This window comes from Macrobrachium rosenbergii, chromosome 21 (genome assembly GCF_040412425.1).
Source record: "Macrobrachium rosenbergii isolate ZJJX-2024 chromosome 21, ASM4041242v1, whole genome shotgun sequence".
NCBI classification, from domain to species: Eukaryota; Metazoa; Arthropoda; class Malacostraca; order Decapoda; family Palaemonidae; genus Macrobrachium; species Macrobrachium rosenbergii.
The window spans coordinates 31,081,487-31,097,638 of NC_089761.1; the positions used below are offsets into that span (position 1 = coordinate 31,081,487).

At 34.8% G+C, this 16,152-nt stretch overlaps 1 protein-coding gene across 3 annotated transcripts in view; it reads left to right on the forward strand.

The window, feature by feature from the left end:
• The window catches only part of PNPase (polyribonucleotide nucleotidyltransferase 1), an 18,101-nt gene continuing 1,949 nt past the window's right edge, over window positions 1-16,152 (forward strand). Inside the window, exons 1-12 of one of the 3 annotated variants that reach the window (XM_067123322.1) lie at window positions 1-77; window positions 2,663-2,911; window positions 6,323-6,570; window positions 7,626-7,739; window positions 8,650-8,811; window positions 9,517-9,700; window positions 10,727-10,936; window positions 11,666-11,839; window positions 12,934-13,127; window positions 13,822-13,976; window positions 14,648-14,956; window positions 15,556-15,786. In XM_067123322.1, the coding sequence (XP_066979423.1) occupies window positions 2,766-2,911; window positions 6,323-6,570; window positions 7,626-7,739; window positions 8,650-8,811; window positions 9,517-9,700; window positions 10,727-10,936; window positions 11,666-11,839; window positions 12,934-13,127; window positions 13,822-13,976; window positions 14,648-14,956; window positions 15,556-15,786 (2,127 nt within the window). In that variant the 5' untranslated portion in view covers window positions 1-77; window positions 2,663-2,765. Of the gene's footprint in view, window positions 304-2,662; window positions 2,912-6,322; window positions 6,571-7,625; window positions 7,740-8,649; window positions 8,812-9,516; window positions 9,701-10,726; window positions 10,937-11,665; window positions 11,840-12,933; window positions 13,128-13,821; window positions 13,977-14,647; window positions 14,957-15,555; window positions 15,787-16,152 lie in introns of all 3 variants that reach the window. The other 2 variants (XM_067123323.1, XM_067123324.1) reach the window with 2 other exon arrangements.

Consider the following 16,152-nt stretch of genomic DNA (forward strand, 5'->3'; position numbering starts at 1 on the left):
GATACTACTACTATGACGGTAAGTGACGTCAGACGTAAACACGATCAGCTCGGGCTCAGTTCAGCTACCGGGAGCATGTGAGTGATATCATTACTATATTATCCTACATTGCATCGTTTAAGTGGCTAGAACTGTTCAATTTAAAGTAGAGAAGTGAGTGTTGTAGAGATCATTGAGTATTATTTGAAGGAATGGTGCGAATTATTCCCGTTGCGTAGTCTAGCCCACTCGTCAAGGGCCTTGGTTACCGTTGTTATTTTGGTCGTGGAAGCCCCCGACGGCGGCCAGTGACGGGATTAATGGGTGTCTGCCGTCGTTAAAGGCTTTGCCTTATAGCTTCCACCATATTGCAAGGCGTGGACATTGTGCTGACAAAACCGTTGGCTTCGACTCGTCTTATTTTTAATGGGGCGTACTGGTATAATTGAGGCTATGGTATTGACCTTGGTAGAACTAAACAAGAGCCCCGCATCGGTTATTACTTTGGAAATTGAGTTTTTACCTTTTCAACTGGTTTTTTCTGCACTTTTAGGGGTTCTGACACTGGCTGTGCATCTGTTTGTTGTCGGCCAAGTGGAATGTCCCGTCGCTGTGTTTAGTACTGGCCCGGGGGAATTAGTACCCATATGTCAACATGTTATTGCTTGCCGGATGGGATATGAACCGTTCGAAATAGACGTACCCGTGCTCTGTCTTGTGAAGATTGCCTGTGGAAACCCCTTGTTGGATGAACTTCAGGGGTTAATTGCAGGTTAATTACACTCGAGTGCCAAAAGTTAAAGGTAAATTCATAATTAGCAGTAAAAAAACTGTGGAAAAAGTTAGGTTAGAAGGCAGTCGCCGCTATAGTTCTACCGTATTTTGTTTGCTTATCAAGAATTTATCGTTTTTTTGTCAATCAACTGTAATTAGCCTGTAATTAATCTCCGAAGTTGTACGTTGGAATGCTATCGTGCATGCTCAGTGTTACAGGGGAGCTTTGGGTAAAAAGTGGAGGAAACACAGCCTGCTAGGTTAGGTTAGGTTAGGGTATGTTAGGTTAGGCCTAGTGTAGTTCATTTTATAATAAGTTAACTTAGCCAATCCCTTAAACATATGACTTGCGAAAGATTGGAACCATTCCATAACAACATGGCAGCCTGGTCTTCCTCCCACCATCATTTCCAAAACCACACGTTCCCAAAGGGTCCCCAACCATGTTGGGTAGACGTAAGGTTCATTATAATTGACTGACAATAAACAACACCACCTCCTTCATCAGCTACACAAAAGGTATAGGAAAAAGCCATTTCCAAGGTAATAGTCCGTGCAGAGTTCTTACTTAGAAATACCTTGGCCTTGATAGCCTCTCTCCCAACCTAGGCAAGTTTGACAGAAGCTCAGGTCTTAAACAGGAAACTTTTTTTTTTTTTTTTTTTGCTGTCAGCCAAACATGGGGTAGATGAATCAAAACCCATGCAAATGGAATAGATTAACCTAGCCTATTTTAGTATGTTAAGTGTGGTAAGTAGCCTATTACCTAACTTATTTTAATATGTTAAGTGTGGTAGGGCCTAAGTAGCCTATTACCTAACTTGGTCTGAGTAAGGTTGATATGCTATTGTTGGTGCAAAGCCATTCACTTTTGTGTGCATAAGTCAGTAACTAGTGAGAAAATTACGTGATTCATGCTTGTAATCTGTATTATAAAATACAGAGACGTAAACATATCAAAATGATGTAACACATCAAAAAGGTCAAATGAACCTCAGTGATATATAGCCTAGGCCTACTTGTATGCAAAGTTAAAATATTGTAATTCTTCACAAATATATTTTAACTTCATACACACAGGCCTAGACTTTATCACTGTGGATCATATGACACAAAGATGTGCTAAGGCCAAGTAGTACAGGGAGGCATACTTAGTTTTAACTAGCAAGTGGTTTCACCCCATGTCTTCCCCATAGCAATTCTTACAGTTGTTACATTTCTAACCCCAAATTTGGGGGCTACAGCTAGAAATCACAGATATGTTCCTTTTGTCCAAGTTCTGGCATTGGATGTAAATTCGCAAAACGGGTTTGTGTACATGAAGCATTTGTTAGTTGATAAATTTGATAAACTTTGAAAAGGCAGTACAACTCAGGGATAAGTCTGGTTGGGATAGCGTATTGATTTACACCTAAGCTAGTAAGTAAAGGTTGGCACATTGAACAGTGGGATGAAAACTATTACCGTTTTAAAGAGTATTTTAGGGACAACACCCCTCAGAAAGATTGGAAAGCAAAATGATATGAAATGGGAAATGGTAAATATGGTAGTGCTAAAAGAAAAGTCCAAAAGTAAATATGTAACAATTTTGGAATTGGTAAGTCATGAATGACAATTCTTCTAGGGATGTCACTAATTAGGGGAGAACATGCATGCCCATCTTTATAAGAAACTTCTTTAAGACATGAAAGTGTTAGCTTTGAGTAGCAGTTCAGTATCAGATACATTCCTTGGTAGATCAGACACACATGATAGTGTTAATACCTCAGCTAAGGTGGATGTTGTCTTTGCTAACTTGAAGTAACCTACATCTAAGAATAAAATACTATAGTAATATTTTGTATGTATCTTGATACTATATTTGTGATTGTGATAGTACTGTCAATTAATACAGATTTTTTATTTTCAGGTATGAACCGGTTTGAAGAAAGTGATTCAGGACTGGATTTCAAAATCTTTTTGATTGCTAGCAATAGCAAGTTTAGATTCATTGTACAACATAAGAGTTTGTGATGCAACATCCCAGGAAATTAGGATGCCTCTTATTGAACATTTATAACAGATCATTGAAGACATCGGGATTTTACAAGTCACAGCAAAATGTGTCTTTTTCTAAACAGTCTGAGAAGGTCGAGGCTAAAGCAGAGTTCTCAAATGGGTGAGAAAGTTATTTGTTTTTTCATTGTATGATGGTACATAGTATTGCTAATTTTAAATCTAAATATTTGACATGAATGTTTGTAAATTAACAGTGATGTTAATAAAAATTCCACTCATCGGCAACCTCCTGTCTCATAGTTTTAACCCAAGTAGGTATGGGTCTTCCAACCTGTCTGGTGCCCACAGGAGACTAGTTGACACAATTATGTACTATTCCCCTTGGAGTGGTGTAGAGGACTATTCCAAACCCTCTTCATTTTCCCGTCATCATCATTTCGTCTACCTGTGGAACTTTTGTGGTTTCCCCATTCAGTGTCATTTCTCATTCTACCCTACTATTTGACTTTTGAGATCTTAAAGTTTTGCTATCAAAATCAATATTGTTATACCAGGATTCATTTCAGTATACCAACACAGACTGTATTAGACTACTGCATAATGGTGCTTTAGTATGGTGTATCATTCTGCTCGACTTCCAAATGTTATTCGGCCTGTCCATTCTTTGGTTTGCCTTTTTAGTCGTTCACTAAATTCCAGATCGAGTGAACCTGTATGGAATGTCTTTGTTCCTAAATATATGAAAGATTCAGCCTCAGTAATTCTTTATTATATAGATACCCATTACTCAGGATATCCTTATTCCTTGTTAAACTGGCTCAGCTACGCGGACTGCAAGAAAGGAGGTGAAAGAAGGAAGGTTCTACCGTGCAACAGCCCACCCGCAGTATTTCACATTGTTTTAGGTAGCTCATATGCAGTACATCCCAAATCAATACAGACTTACTTCCGAGCTTTCGGGGTTTTTTTTGTTCACTTCTTTATTTTGTGCTTTTTTCACAATCACATATTCTGAAGTATTCATATTTTTTTTCCCCTTTGTGGATTTAAGGGTGTGGTGAGTTGTTTCCATTTCGCACCATTTTGCTTTAGTTAGTACTGTCTTGTCATGTTGCTGATACATCTCTGCAAGTACATGCTATTTCGTTTTTTACATTCATAAACTCCTTTTATGTTCACTTGGCGTCCTGATTTGGCTTGTATAGATTAACTTTTGCCATTGCTTAACCCTTATTGGAGGTTTTCATTAGTTCTCTAATATTCAGTAGTGTTCCTAATATCTTGGGTTTAGCGTATTTTTAGATCAGCGTTGTTTGTACGTTCATATATGAAAACTGAAGTGTAGATTAAGCATAGATTTTTCAGTGGATGTTCTTTATATGACAAGAGTTGCCTTGAGCTTTATTTTTCTATTTACGTTTTATTTATTCCTTTCTTCCTTTGAATAAAAGCTTGAACATAGATTTGATGAATGACTTGGTGATTGGCTTTGTGATCAGCCAGATCCACAAGATACTACCATCGGAACCTGCAGCCTTCTGGGCCATCAAATGCTGCCTTCTGCAGCTTTCAGAAATAAATTTAAATTTTTATAAAAGCTTAGACTACCAGTCAGTTATACTTAAACTTAGACTACCAGTCAGTTATACTAATCAGTTACAATAAAATTTAGCAAAATTTAATTACATAACTCTTTTGAGAATAGGTCAAACCTAATACTAAATTTGTGCAGTGTGTAAAATACATGAAGGAAATAATCTCTTAGCTTTATAAATCATTAGTAGATTAGAAAAAAAGGCTTAAAAATAAAAAAAATTAACCCGGCTTCATGAAATTTTTTGTTTGTGTCAACTACTGGCTTGTCCAATGTTTCACCTGAATTCTTCACATTCCAAAATTGTTCGAATCTTCATTTATCAACGTGATTTTTACATGAATAAATAATTTCAACAATACATTTCTTTTAATACTTAATATGGATAACAAACTTTCATAATTGCGATGCCTTGCGAATGATAATTATCATACAAATACAATAACTTGCTCATGTGTATGTGTATAATTCCATATGTATGATAATGTAATCATTCAGGAATTTATACTATATTTCAATAATAATATTGAATACAAAGAATCGTTGTTCAAAATTGTAAGAAACCATAGAAAATGAGGCAGCTCCATGTCTCTTAGTTGTTTTTGGAAGCATGTAACTTCAAGCTGTAATGTCCTCATCACGTTTAATTCACATATCCCTCAAAGAATGTGATACGTTTTTGGTAAACTTTTTAAGCTGTAGTTAGTGACTCCTTTTCTACATTTTGTGAGTGTATGTGTGTCCATCTATCAGTGTTTGCAGTTTATTTTGCCAGCTTGCTTTTTATCATGAAGAAGAATACAGTACAGTGAAATATTTAATGATTTTGAAAAGCGTGACATCACCCAGAAACTCAATTTTCAGGCACACTTAGTTGAAGTATCAGAGGCACATGAAGAGTTGTCTGAAGATAATATCCTGAAATCTCAGTTTAACAGCGGGGAAGATCCCATTAAAATTTGGAGAAAGGCAGCAGAATATTGTCATATGTGTGAACATGCACGTGGCTTCATGCTTTTCTGCAACATACTGTTGTGAAGCCACATTTTTGTACTTGACAGTCAAGAATTGTTGAGAATCAGGTGACAACTGAGCATCTGGAAGACCAGTTAAAACTGAAAGCCACTATGTTTAGAGCCCTATATCAAAATGCTGTCTCAAAAGAAGCAATCTCAAAGAATTCATTAGTTTGTGTAAAAGATTAATACTGTACACTGCTTGTTTGAAAATATACTTTCAAGTTTTTCACTCCTGTTTTTCTAATTGATTATGTAATATTTACAAAGGTTTAAAATAACTGTAAAAAACAGTCACTTACTGAATGCGGCCTCTATGAGGAATGATGGATTTCAATGTAGCCTTCGTGCATTGAAGGGTTCCCCACCCCTGCCCTAGACTCATCGTGTTCAGTAGGGCCTGGGGCTACCTTGTCTCTGGAAGTTCTACTGATCATGCTCATTGAGTGGCAAACATGATGTAGTGTTGGCGGGAAAGCTCTTGCTATATTCATAAATTCTTGTGTTGTATAATAATAAATTCTCTTGTTTTTATAATTGCAAGTTTGTCTGTTTATATGAAAACTTCTTTACTATTCCATTAAAGGCACCAGTCATGAGTAAGAGGTCTTTGTTAAGAAAAGTGAAATTATTTATTAATTCATTTATTTGGCATATCCCATGAGTTGCAGTGTTTCAGACAAAGGGCTGTATTTTTTTCTCTGAAGTTGGTTATTTTTGTAATTCATTATGAAGTGGAGTGAAATTTTTTTTATTTTACATACATTAGATTTTTATATTTTTTTTAGTGTAGGTTCTTTTCATTTTCTTAAACTTGTAAATTACTAGAGATAGGTAAGAGCACCAAAACCTTGTGAGTTTGTCCTTTGAAATTGTGCTGAAGATATATGTTTCCACTATTACTGGTAGTTACACATGATCATTTTACTAATATTTTACCGCTGTTCCTCTTTTCTTGCAGAAGGTCGTTGCTCCTAGAAACAGGAGAGTATGCACGTCTTGCAGATGGTGCTGCAGTAGCCACAGTAGGTAATACATCGGTTTTGGTGACGGCTGTAAGTAAAAATCGAAATGGGCCTCATCCTGGTTTCATGCCATTAACTGTAGACTATCGTCAAAAGTATGCAGCAGCTGGACGCATCCCTTCAAATTACCTAAGGAGAGAGTTAGCTCCTACAGATAAAGAAATTCTTACTGGTAGAATCATTGGTAAGTATAGAAAAAGATTTATTAGAACTGTGTTCATTGGATGGCAGAATCACTGACTAGTGCAGACAAAGATGTTACAGAACTAGAAACTGTGGGTCAGAAAAGCAATAGATATGGAAGTACGGATAGTAGAATAGAGACCTGTAGGAAGGCCATGAAATGCATGGAAAAGGGAATAGATATTGGTAGCTCAAGCAGAAAGTGCACAAGATAGAAGCTATTGGAGGAAATTTCTTTCACATCCAACTCTTTAAAGGAAGAGCAAGCATAAAAATATTTATAACATTGACTACATATTTTCATAAGAATTTTGTATTTCGACATGTGAAGCTTGTATTATCTTCTAAAGTATTTACTTCAAACGTTTGGTGATTGTCTTAGAAGATATGATGTCATGTATCTCACTTACATTGCAGTTATTAAAAAAGTGACAATTTTCTCTAACTGCCTATTTGTACTTGCTAAAATATTCTGAAGATTCATTGCCACTAAAATATTCTGAAGATTCATTGCCACAATGTTATGTTGTATAAGGGAAAAGAAAAAATGAGGAAAGTTTTGACATAATTAAGTAGCTTCTAGAGTAGCAATTTTTGTTCTGTATGATATTGGGAAATATGCTTAACTACAGTCATATCTATTTGAAGCTTAATACCAGGTCACACTAAATTAGTATAATAATAACTGGGTGAAATACTATATACATCAAAACTTTCCACCCCACATTCTAGCATTTTCATTGCTGAAATTTTCAAGTAACTCAGGTTCTTAGCTGTGGAAGTTGAGTGTACCTTTCATTAAATTTACTTTATGCTTTTAACAGTTCTCAAAAAGTTTAGTCTTCAGCTTAAGATGGTCCCTTAATTTTAAATTTCTCAAGAAGCAACTTTTTTTTGCTAAGAATTAAGGTGGCATACTCTTCAAGCTTTTTGCTTGGATGCTAAGAAATTTCAGTTAACATTATTTGACATTGTGCTAGATATGTTTCAGAGATATTTCTCTGAAACCAAACTTTGTGGGATATATGTGCAGTAACACAATTACATTCATTCCAGATCGTTCAATCCGCCCCCTTTTCGCAGAAGGTTACTTTGGTGACACTCAGGTTTCTTGTCAGTTGTTAGCAGTAGATGGCCTTCATGATCCTGATGTTGCCTGTATCAATGCAGGTACTGTAGTTATTCATTCAGTCAAGTCCTTTGTACTGTATACTTGAATCTCTGTACACTGTCTGTGGGTAGGACGTGTGGGAGTTATATTTGTATTAAATTGTTTAATCAAGCTTACAAGTTTTGAAAATAAGTACTTAATTTGTGCTGCCTCATTAGAAATCAGTTTTGAGGTAGCAGAAACATGGTTGTTGTAGCTTTTCACTTCAAGAAACTTTGTCAATAGTATTTTCCTCAATTGTAGTCTTATTCAGGTACTTTTTTGAATTCATGTTCTTGCTACATTTTACTTCATGTCATAGATTAGTAACACATTCATTTTAAAGTATTGTAATTGCCAGTTTAACTTCGAAAAATATTTTATACAGTAAAACGTGGGATAAGTAACTCATTGGTCTTATAAAGTATTTTAATAGGACTTGTAACTTTGGGAAATATTTTTTAAAGTATTATAAAAAGCACATAATACTAAGATATCACATTCGTGTAGAATATTATTCCAAGTTGTAACAGGGAATGTTGTTGAACAGTTTATCTGGTAATTAGGGCAGAGTTCTATCATAACAATCAAAACCATATGAGTTACATACTGTGTTGCTCAACAGTTTTGTAAATGCTCAACTGGCCCAGTTCTGTTTAGCCTGCCAGTACAGTACTGTATATGATATTTGCATTTTTGATTATTATGTAAAGCCAATCTCTATGAGTGTATCTGGGAAAGTATACATTGCAAGGACTAAGAGATTCATATCATTTGAATGTATTTTATCAGTATTGTTGTTCATCCATACATCCTACGTACAATTATCATGAGGCAGTATGATCCAGCAATATGGGAGTACTTGCTTTTGAAAACCATGCTTTTAACATTTTGGGTAATAAATTGTGTTATCACTTTTCATCTTGACAGCTTCCGCAGCATTAGCCATCTCTGATATTCCATGGGAAGGTCCCGTAGGATCTGTACGTGTAGCATATATAGATGGAGAATTCATAACGCAGCCAACTAGACGAGAACTCTCAAAGAGTGCTTTGAACCTTATTGTGACTGGTGCTGAACGTAATTTAGTAGGTAAGCATTTTGTTAACAAGGGAACATTATCTTACATGAGTGGAGAACGTTTAATTTCTCAAGTTTAAAAAATTGAAAGATTCTCATAGTGATCAAATCTCAGTTTCAAATGTGTTCACACTATTTTTGAACCTATTACTCCTATTACCATTAATTTGGTGAAAGCCAGCACAGAAAATGAGTCAAATTAGGTTTTTGTTTGTGAAACAAGAATTATTTTGAATTTTTTATAATTGGAAGTCCTGGCAAATAGAAGAGTTTCTCATAGATGCCATTATACCATTATAATAAGTGAAATGAGATCACTGAATCACATTTCTAGTCTGCTAGGCCTTCCTCAAAGGATTTATACATGTGTTATTCTATTATAGGGAAAGGACCTCTTAGTGAAAAGGGAGAAAATCGTAGAACACAAATATAACAGAAATAAAAATTAAGATGGGTGTGTTATAATGAAACATTTAGAAAACTTAGTGATCCTCCCTTGAACCACCTAAAGTATGAATATTGAGCTGTGCATTATTGTATATTGCTTGTCTTTCAGTACTGTACTTCAAACTCATAAATGGGAGGAAAGTGGATGTTTTATTGGCAAATTCCACCAACCTATACATTTGATCATTGGAGCTCTTCCTCTTGTGTTAATGGAGAGTGATTAATTTTGTGTATTTGAGAGCCTCTTATAACTTGTGTTTCTTTCACCAGTTATGCTTGAAGGCCATGCAGAAAATATACTGCTGCAGGACCTAATGAAAGCTATCAAGCTTGGGGTAAAGGAATGCCAGCATATAATTAGAGCAATTCAAGAGTTATCAAAAGCTGCGGGGAAAGAAAAAAGAACATTTACAGTTCCAGATGAGGTGCCAGAAGAGATCATGGACTCTGCCAGGTAATATAATGGTTATTGTAGTACAGTACCTCATGAAATATTACTGTAAATATAAATATTTGGTCATAAAAATTACAAACCTCTCTCCCACGTAGTCTTGAAAAAACTTTTAATCAGAATATGGAAAACTAGTTATGATGTTGGTCATTGTTTTATACAGATTTTTTATTGTATCCAGGCATCATTTTCAGCTGAGAAATGCAACACACATATGTATACAGTATACACAAAAAATACTATTTACATTTTACAAATAATATGGCAGGGGACACCCATAGGCAGTAAGTATGATACAAAAAATATATATTAAAAGCATAAACTATAAGTAAAGGAAATTACTTTCATCACTGTTTACGATAGGTTTTGAATATGGATTTCATTTGACTCTGCTGTTTTGAGGGAGTATTTTAAATTTAAGAAGAATTTTGTTCTATATATATATATTATATATATATATATATATATATATATATATATATATATATAGATATATATATATATATATATATATATATATATATATATATTATATATATATATATAATATATAATATATATATATATATGGTGTTTGAAAATACAAAAACAGTTTATTCATGCAAACTTAGACAAAGATACTTTATTCTGGTCGGAGCCATGTAAGCTGTACCAACGTATTTCATCTGAATTGAATGCTTCCACTATTCCCAGTGGTCCTCTCATCTCAGCTCTCTGCATGCACCCTCATCTTGTTTTGCATATAAGGTCTGAACAGAAGCAGTGTGGACATGGGAAGAGGAAAGTGAAAAATTATGATCAGTGGGCTTGCTTGAAAACTAGTGTGTTTTTCTTATTGTCAAACATTGCTTGTTCATTACAACTCAGTAATTAGAGGGAGGATGAATAATAATTATTTACATAAATGTTTACCTAAAACATGAAACATAGTCAAAAAACTATATCTCATGTGATGCTTGCATTTTTTGAAACATATTTGTCAAAAAACTATATCTCATGTGATGCTTGCATTTTTTTTTTTTCTTTCAGAACTTTAAGCGAGACAAGACTTCGCAACATTTTTACAGATTCTTCCCATAATAAACTTTCGAGGGATCATGCGGTAAATGCTTTACGATTAGATGTTGTTGAAAAGTTAGCAAAAGGATACGCAGGAGAAGATATGCAAATGTTTAACTCAGCATTTTCAAAACTAGCTAAAGAAGTCTTTAGAAATTTAATTCTTAATGAAGACTCAAGGTAATTCTGTTATAACTCATTGTTTCAAAGATTTAGTCAGCTAAGATTGTTTTGGGAATTTTGACTAATGATTATACAGTGCAACAGTTATAAGTTTTCATTTTGCAGATTAAATAAAGCTGGTTTGAATGTTGAAATAAGCCTGATCCTTGCTCATGTGGGCATTAAGGGAAATGGAGATGTTAGTAAAGCAAAGCTGCAACTGTTATGAACTAATGTAGACAATCCAGTAAGTGATTGCTTAACATTTCAGTAATCCATCATCTGTAATAAAAGGCAGGCTATGGAATTATGGATGTGGGAACAGTGAATTAAGGGCTTCACATTGAAGTATTTTTATCTCAGTTTAACCAAAAGTATTTAACAAAAAATCCACACGACCTTCTTATGCAGAGAATGTATGTTAAGTCTACACCAAGAATGGTATGGTTGAATAACCAGTTAATGATGATTATTTGAACAACCATACATTAATTCATGGAATGTACTGTACTGACATTAAAAGCTTTCAAGGAAATGGGCATTCATATACTGTATTGTTTTGGAAGTTCTACGTAGGCAGCAATATCCTTATTATATTGGTAATTTTTGGCAAGCAGTCAGTTGATTGAAACTGAAATATATACTCTTTTTCAACAATGCATATTTGTTTGTAAATTTAATTGACTACTCTGTAGTACTTAATGATGCATCACTATTAACTCATCCTAATTAGCTTTCTGCTGACAGATGTGATGGAAGAAGTTTGACAGACTTGAGACCCATCAGGTGCTTAGTTGATTTACATCGTCCTTTGCATGGATCATCCCTATTTCAACGTGGACAGACACAGGTCCAGTGCACAGTGGCATTTGATGCTCCAGAGAACATTCCAAAATTAGATCCATTATTAGAGGCAACAGGGTAAGTCTTTTGAGAGAATATTGATTGTGTATCAAAGTTGCAAAACATGTGAACTGGGTATTATGTTCTTAACTTACGTAAGTTGTTTTATGCATTACAGTCAGCTTAAATTTCTTATATATTGTGAATCCTTCATTACTAAGACTTTTGTATTATCTTTCAATCTGCTAACAATGATATTTCCTCTTCATACAAAACCTGTCTCTTTAAACAAATACAAACCATTGTTTGCATATAATGCAAACTGACCATAATACTTGACATGTAATTAGTTGAACTAGGCCACTGAATTACATTATTTGACTCCCAGAGGCTTGCCTGAAGTATTTGTTTTTGTATAAGTGAAAATTGGAGCAAGGTAAAGCTAAAGAAGCTGGATAGCTAATTAGGGAATAACAAGGGGAGCAAAAAATGTACAAAGCAGAAAGAAATGCAGCTGGACTTAGACTGCAATGAGCCTTTAGTATCATGGTCAGTGTGCCGTGCAGGACGCACACAAATTTGCATGTGAGGAATGAGGAAGAAAAACTAATCTTGCACATTGCACACTTCACACTTGTTTGCAGTATGAAGACATAAAAGAAGCTGTTCAAGTCAAGACTCCTGAAAAGGAATGTAAAAATGGTATAATACAATAGAACAATAAAAAACATCAACTGAATTGTGAACGTTTATAAAATATTCCATAGAGCTGACAGAATGATTGTGGAATGCTCATCTCTTCCTCTTTGATTGATTTTCACACAGAAATCCATGTAGGGTCTGTGGATTCTGAATAAAATAGTTTTTCTGTTTATGAACAATACTCAAAGGCAGTGGTTTACCAGAAGGGTCTGTCAAACCAGGGTCACACTAGAAGTGATACCTTTTATGCTCTGCTGCTCGTCTGCCAGCAAACTACTGCTATTCACAAGTTTTAAATATGCAATATAGAAGTTCATGTAGTAGGCATTTGTGAGAGGAATGGTTTTGTATTTATGAAACCAAAGTTGTGTAGAGAGGTTTTTTTTTTTTGTTCTTTTAGTTATACATCTATTGCGTTATGATTGTTTGATGGGCTGACAAGTCTAATGAAATTTCACATTTTTTTCCAGTGGTCATAAAGATAGGAATTTCATCTTGCATTATTCATTTCCCTCTTTTGCTACGAACGAAGTAGCACGGAGTGGTCCGATATCTCGACGTGAGATTGGTCATGGGGCTCTGGCGGAAAAAGCATTAAGGCCACTTTTGCCCAGTCAGCACCCTTTTGCTATCTTACTAACATCAACAGTATTAGAATCTAATGGTAAGTTTTTATTACTTAAAGTTTTTAGGTCATAATTTAGTTTTATTTATTTACTGCAAATTAACTCAATTGTTTGATTAGTTTCACAAATAATTATTAAACAGCACTGTAGCATGACTGTATGATGTAAAAAGCAATTTTCAATTTTTTCTTAGTGTCAGGTAGGTTCTACATGTAGTTACATTTATCTTTTACCAAGAAAATAAAATAACCTCTAGAAATCTTGCCTCTTGAAAATGACAGGTTTTCAGATTTATAAATTTAAAAATTTATTTTAAAAGACAATTGGTTTTCAGCAAAATTTTTGGGGGGAAAGTGATGAAAGGGAAAATAATTCCATCAACACACAACACTAAAACAAGAAGTTTGACAAAAAATGAGAAAAATTAGTGGTTCAAACTCAAGACCCCCAAATATTCCTTGGCATATAATTGACAGAGTTCTTGATCCATATACTTTTACCAAATGTTCTCAAATAAAACTGAGTATATTAGCAATGATCAGAATCTTGTGTCATACTGGATAAGCTACCCAGTAATAATTTATCTGTCTGAGTAATGTAAAAGTGCATGTAACACTTCAGTTTGCCTAAAGAAACAAGAGTAACAATCCCATTCTAATTTGAGAAAGAATACTGTATGGAGACCCCAAGATTTAAAAAAAAATGCTATTTTTGAGTTATTGTTACTTGCAGGTTCTTCCTCCATGGCAACTGTGTGTGGTGGTAGCTTGGCCCTTATGGATGCTGGAGTCCACATTTCATCACCAGCGGCTGGTGTTGCCATTGGCCTTGTAACACGTTATAATAAGAAACAAATTGAAGATTATAAGCTACTAACTGACATCTTGGTAGGTGTGAAATGTCGAGTCAGTGTTTCATATTTAGAGAGTAGATTTTTTTAAAGTGCATTGTGTATATATAAGAAAATCATGTTAATGGAATGCCTGGTAGTGATACTTTTATCTGCAAGTTGTAATTACCCATAGTGTTTGGAAGTTGTTAACAGCTACGTTTATTTTGCCACCTAGCTTCTGTCTTTAGACACCTAATGTTGGAAGTCATTGCCATCATAATTGCTTGTAAGTCAGCTATTCACTTAATGAGTTCTGTCCATTCTTCTCTGCCCTGTGCTCTTTCAGCCTTAACTCCCATCAGGTGTAGGTCTTCATCTGTCCCGTCACTATAATTACCTGGGTCTTCCTACAGCTACTTCCAGAACTATTGTTTTCCTGACCATCAGTTCCTCATATTGCATTCATGAATGTTAACATTCTGTGGACACCTTTATAAAATCTACATTTTTCTTGTCATGTATGTGGAATCTAAACACCAAACATTGAGGATAAACTTGGGTTGTTTACACAATCTTGTTATTTTCCATACATTTCAGTTAAGTTTGATTTGTTACTACAACTTTATACTTTTTATAACCTTGTGACTTCCAAAGATAGTGATTAGTCAATGCATTTTTGCAGGTTTATTGTCTTAAAAATAACAATTTTTTTTTTTTTTATATTAGGGTATAGAAGATTATATGGGAGATATGGACTTCAAAATTGCTGGGACTCGAAAAGGAATAACAGCTCTCCAGGCAGACATAAAAGTTCCAGGCATAACCCTCAAAATAGTAATGGAAGCATTACAAAAAGCAACTGATGCCAAGTCGGCTATTCTCACTATTATGAATGATGCCCTGTCCAAGCCACGTACTGCAAAGGACAACTTGCCTGTTTTAGAAAAATTAACAGTACCACCTCATAAGCGGAGCAGAATTTTGGGAGTGGGTGGTTTGAATATCAGAAAAATTCAAGCAGAAACAGGGGTTCAGGTATGTATAAATATGAAATAGTAATGCTTGAGAAAAAAAAAAAAAAAAAAGTCTCTATGAATACTAACCGATTGGATGTCCCCTTCCCAATTCCGCTGTAGTATTTGTCATGGTTCCCCCAGATCTGTGGCAGAACAGTACCATCACTTGTGATGAATACCTGGCAGACCAGCTAAACTAGTTTACCACTGCTATCATTTCGGTACTAGTCAGCAGTTCAAGGCTTTGAGGAAGTGATAATTTTGTAAAATAATGGTTTATACACATTGAGTGTTGAAGTAGGTTTAAAGTTTGATATTCATAATTGATTTAATAGATTAACACTAGTAACAGTGCTGATATGATGACTTTTGTTTGAAATTTTATCTGTTTTTATAGTTATAAATCAGACCTTTCTTGTAAAGAAGTTGAATGCTCATACAGAAGTTTAATTGTTATACATATTCTAGCTCTGAAAAGTACCTGGCATATAAAAACCTAAGTAAAATACCACATTTTCCTGTCAAGCTACCTCATGAAGCAGAATTGTATATTATTCACTTTTATTTTTGTACACTTAAAGCAACTTTGATTTGTAATGAGGTTTTAACATTCAACAGCTTACGTGGGAGGATACCAGTATTTTGGTAATCTTTGCTCCAAATCATTCAGCCATGGAAGAAGCTCAGGAGGTGCTTAAGGAGATGCTTAAGGATGAAGAGCCAACATTAGAGTTTGGTAGCATATATACAGCAACCATTGTTGAACTGCGCCCACAGGGGGTAATGGTCACGCTCTATGATAACATGCATCCTGTTTTGCTGCATAATTCACAGCTGGATACAAGAAAGGTAAATCATTTCCAGTCTCTTGTTGTATTGTTAGTGATTGTGTATATACAAATTTTAGTGTTGTCAATAACTGTTGTTAGCGAATTTACATGGGCATTACTGTACAACGTTATTATTTTTTTTGAAATATGTCAGATTGTGTTGTAAATAACTCTCTCCACATAGCAAATAAGGCATTTATTTTACTAATACCACAATGCTCAAGAGTTTGGGTAAATTGCAAGTAAAGTGGAAAAGTGCTGCTAGCTCTTATTTCACCAGATGTAGTAAGTAATTTAATATCACAACTCCTAAGGCCAGGATGCGCTTGCACTTACATTCACTTTATAATCTAATGGCCGTTTCTCCAGGAATGCTTCAGGAGCT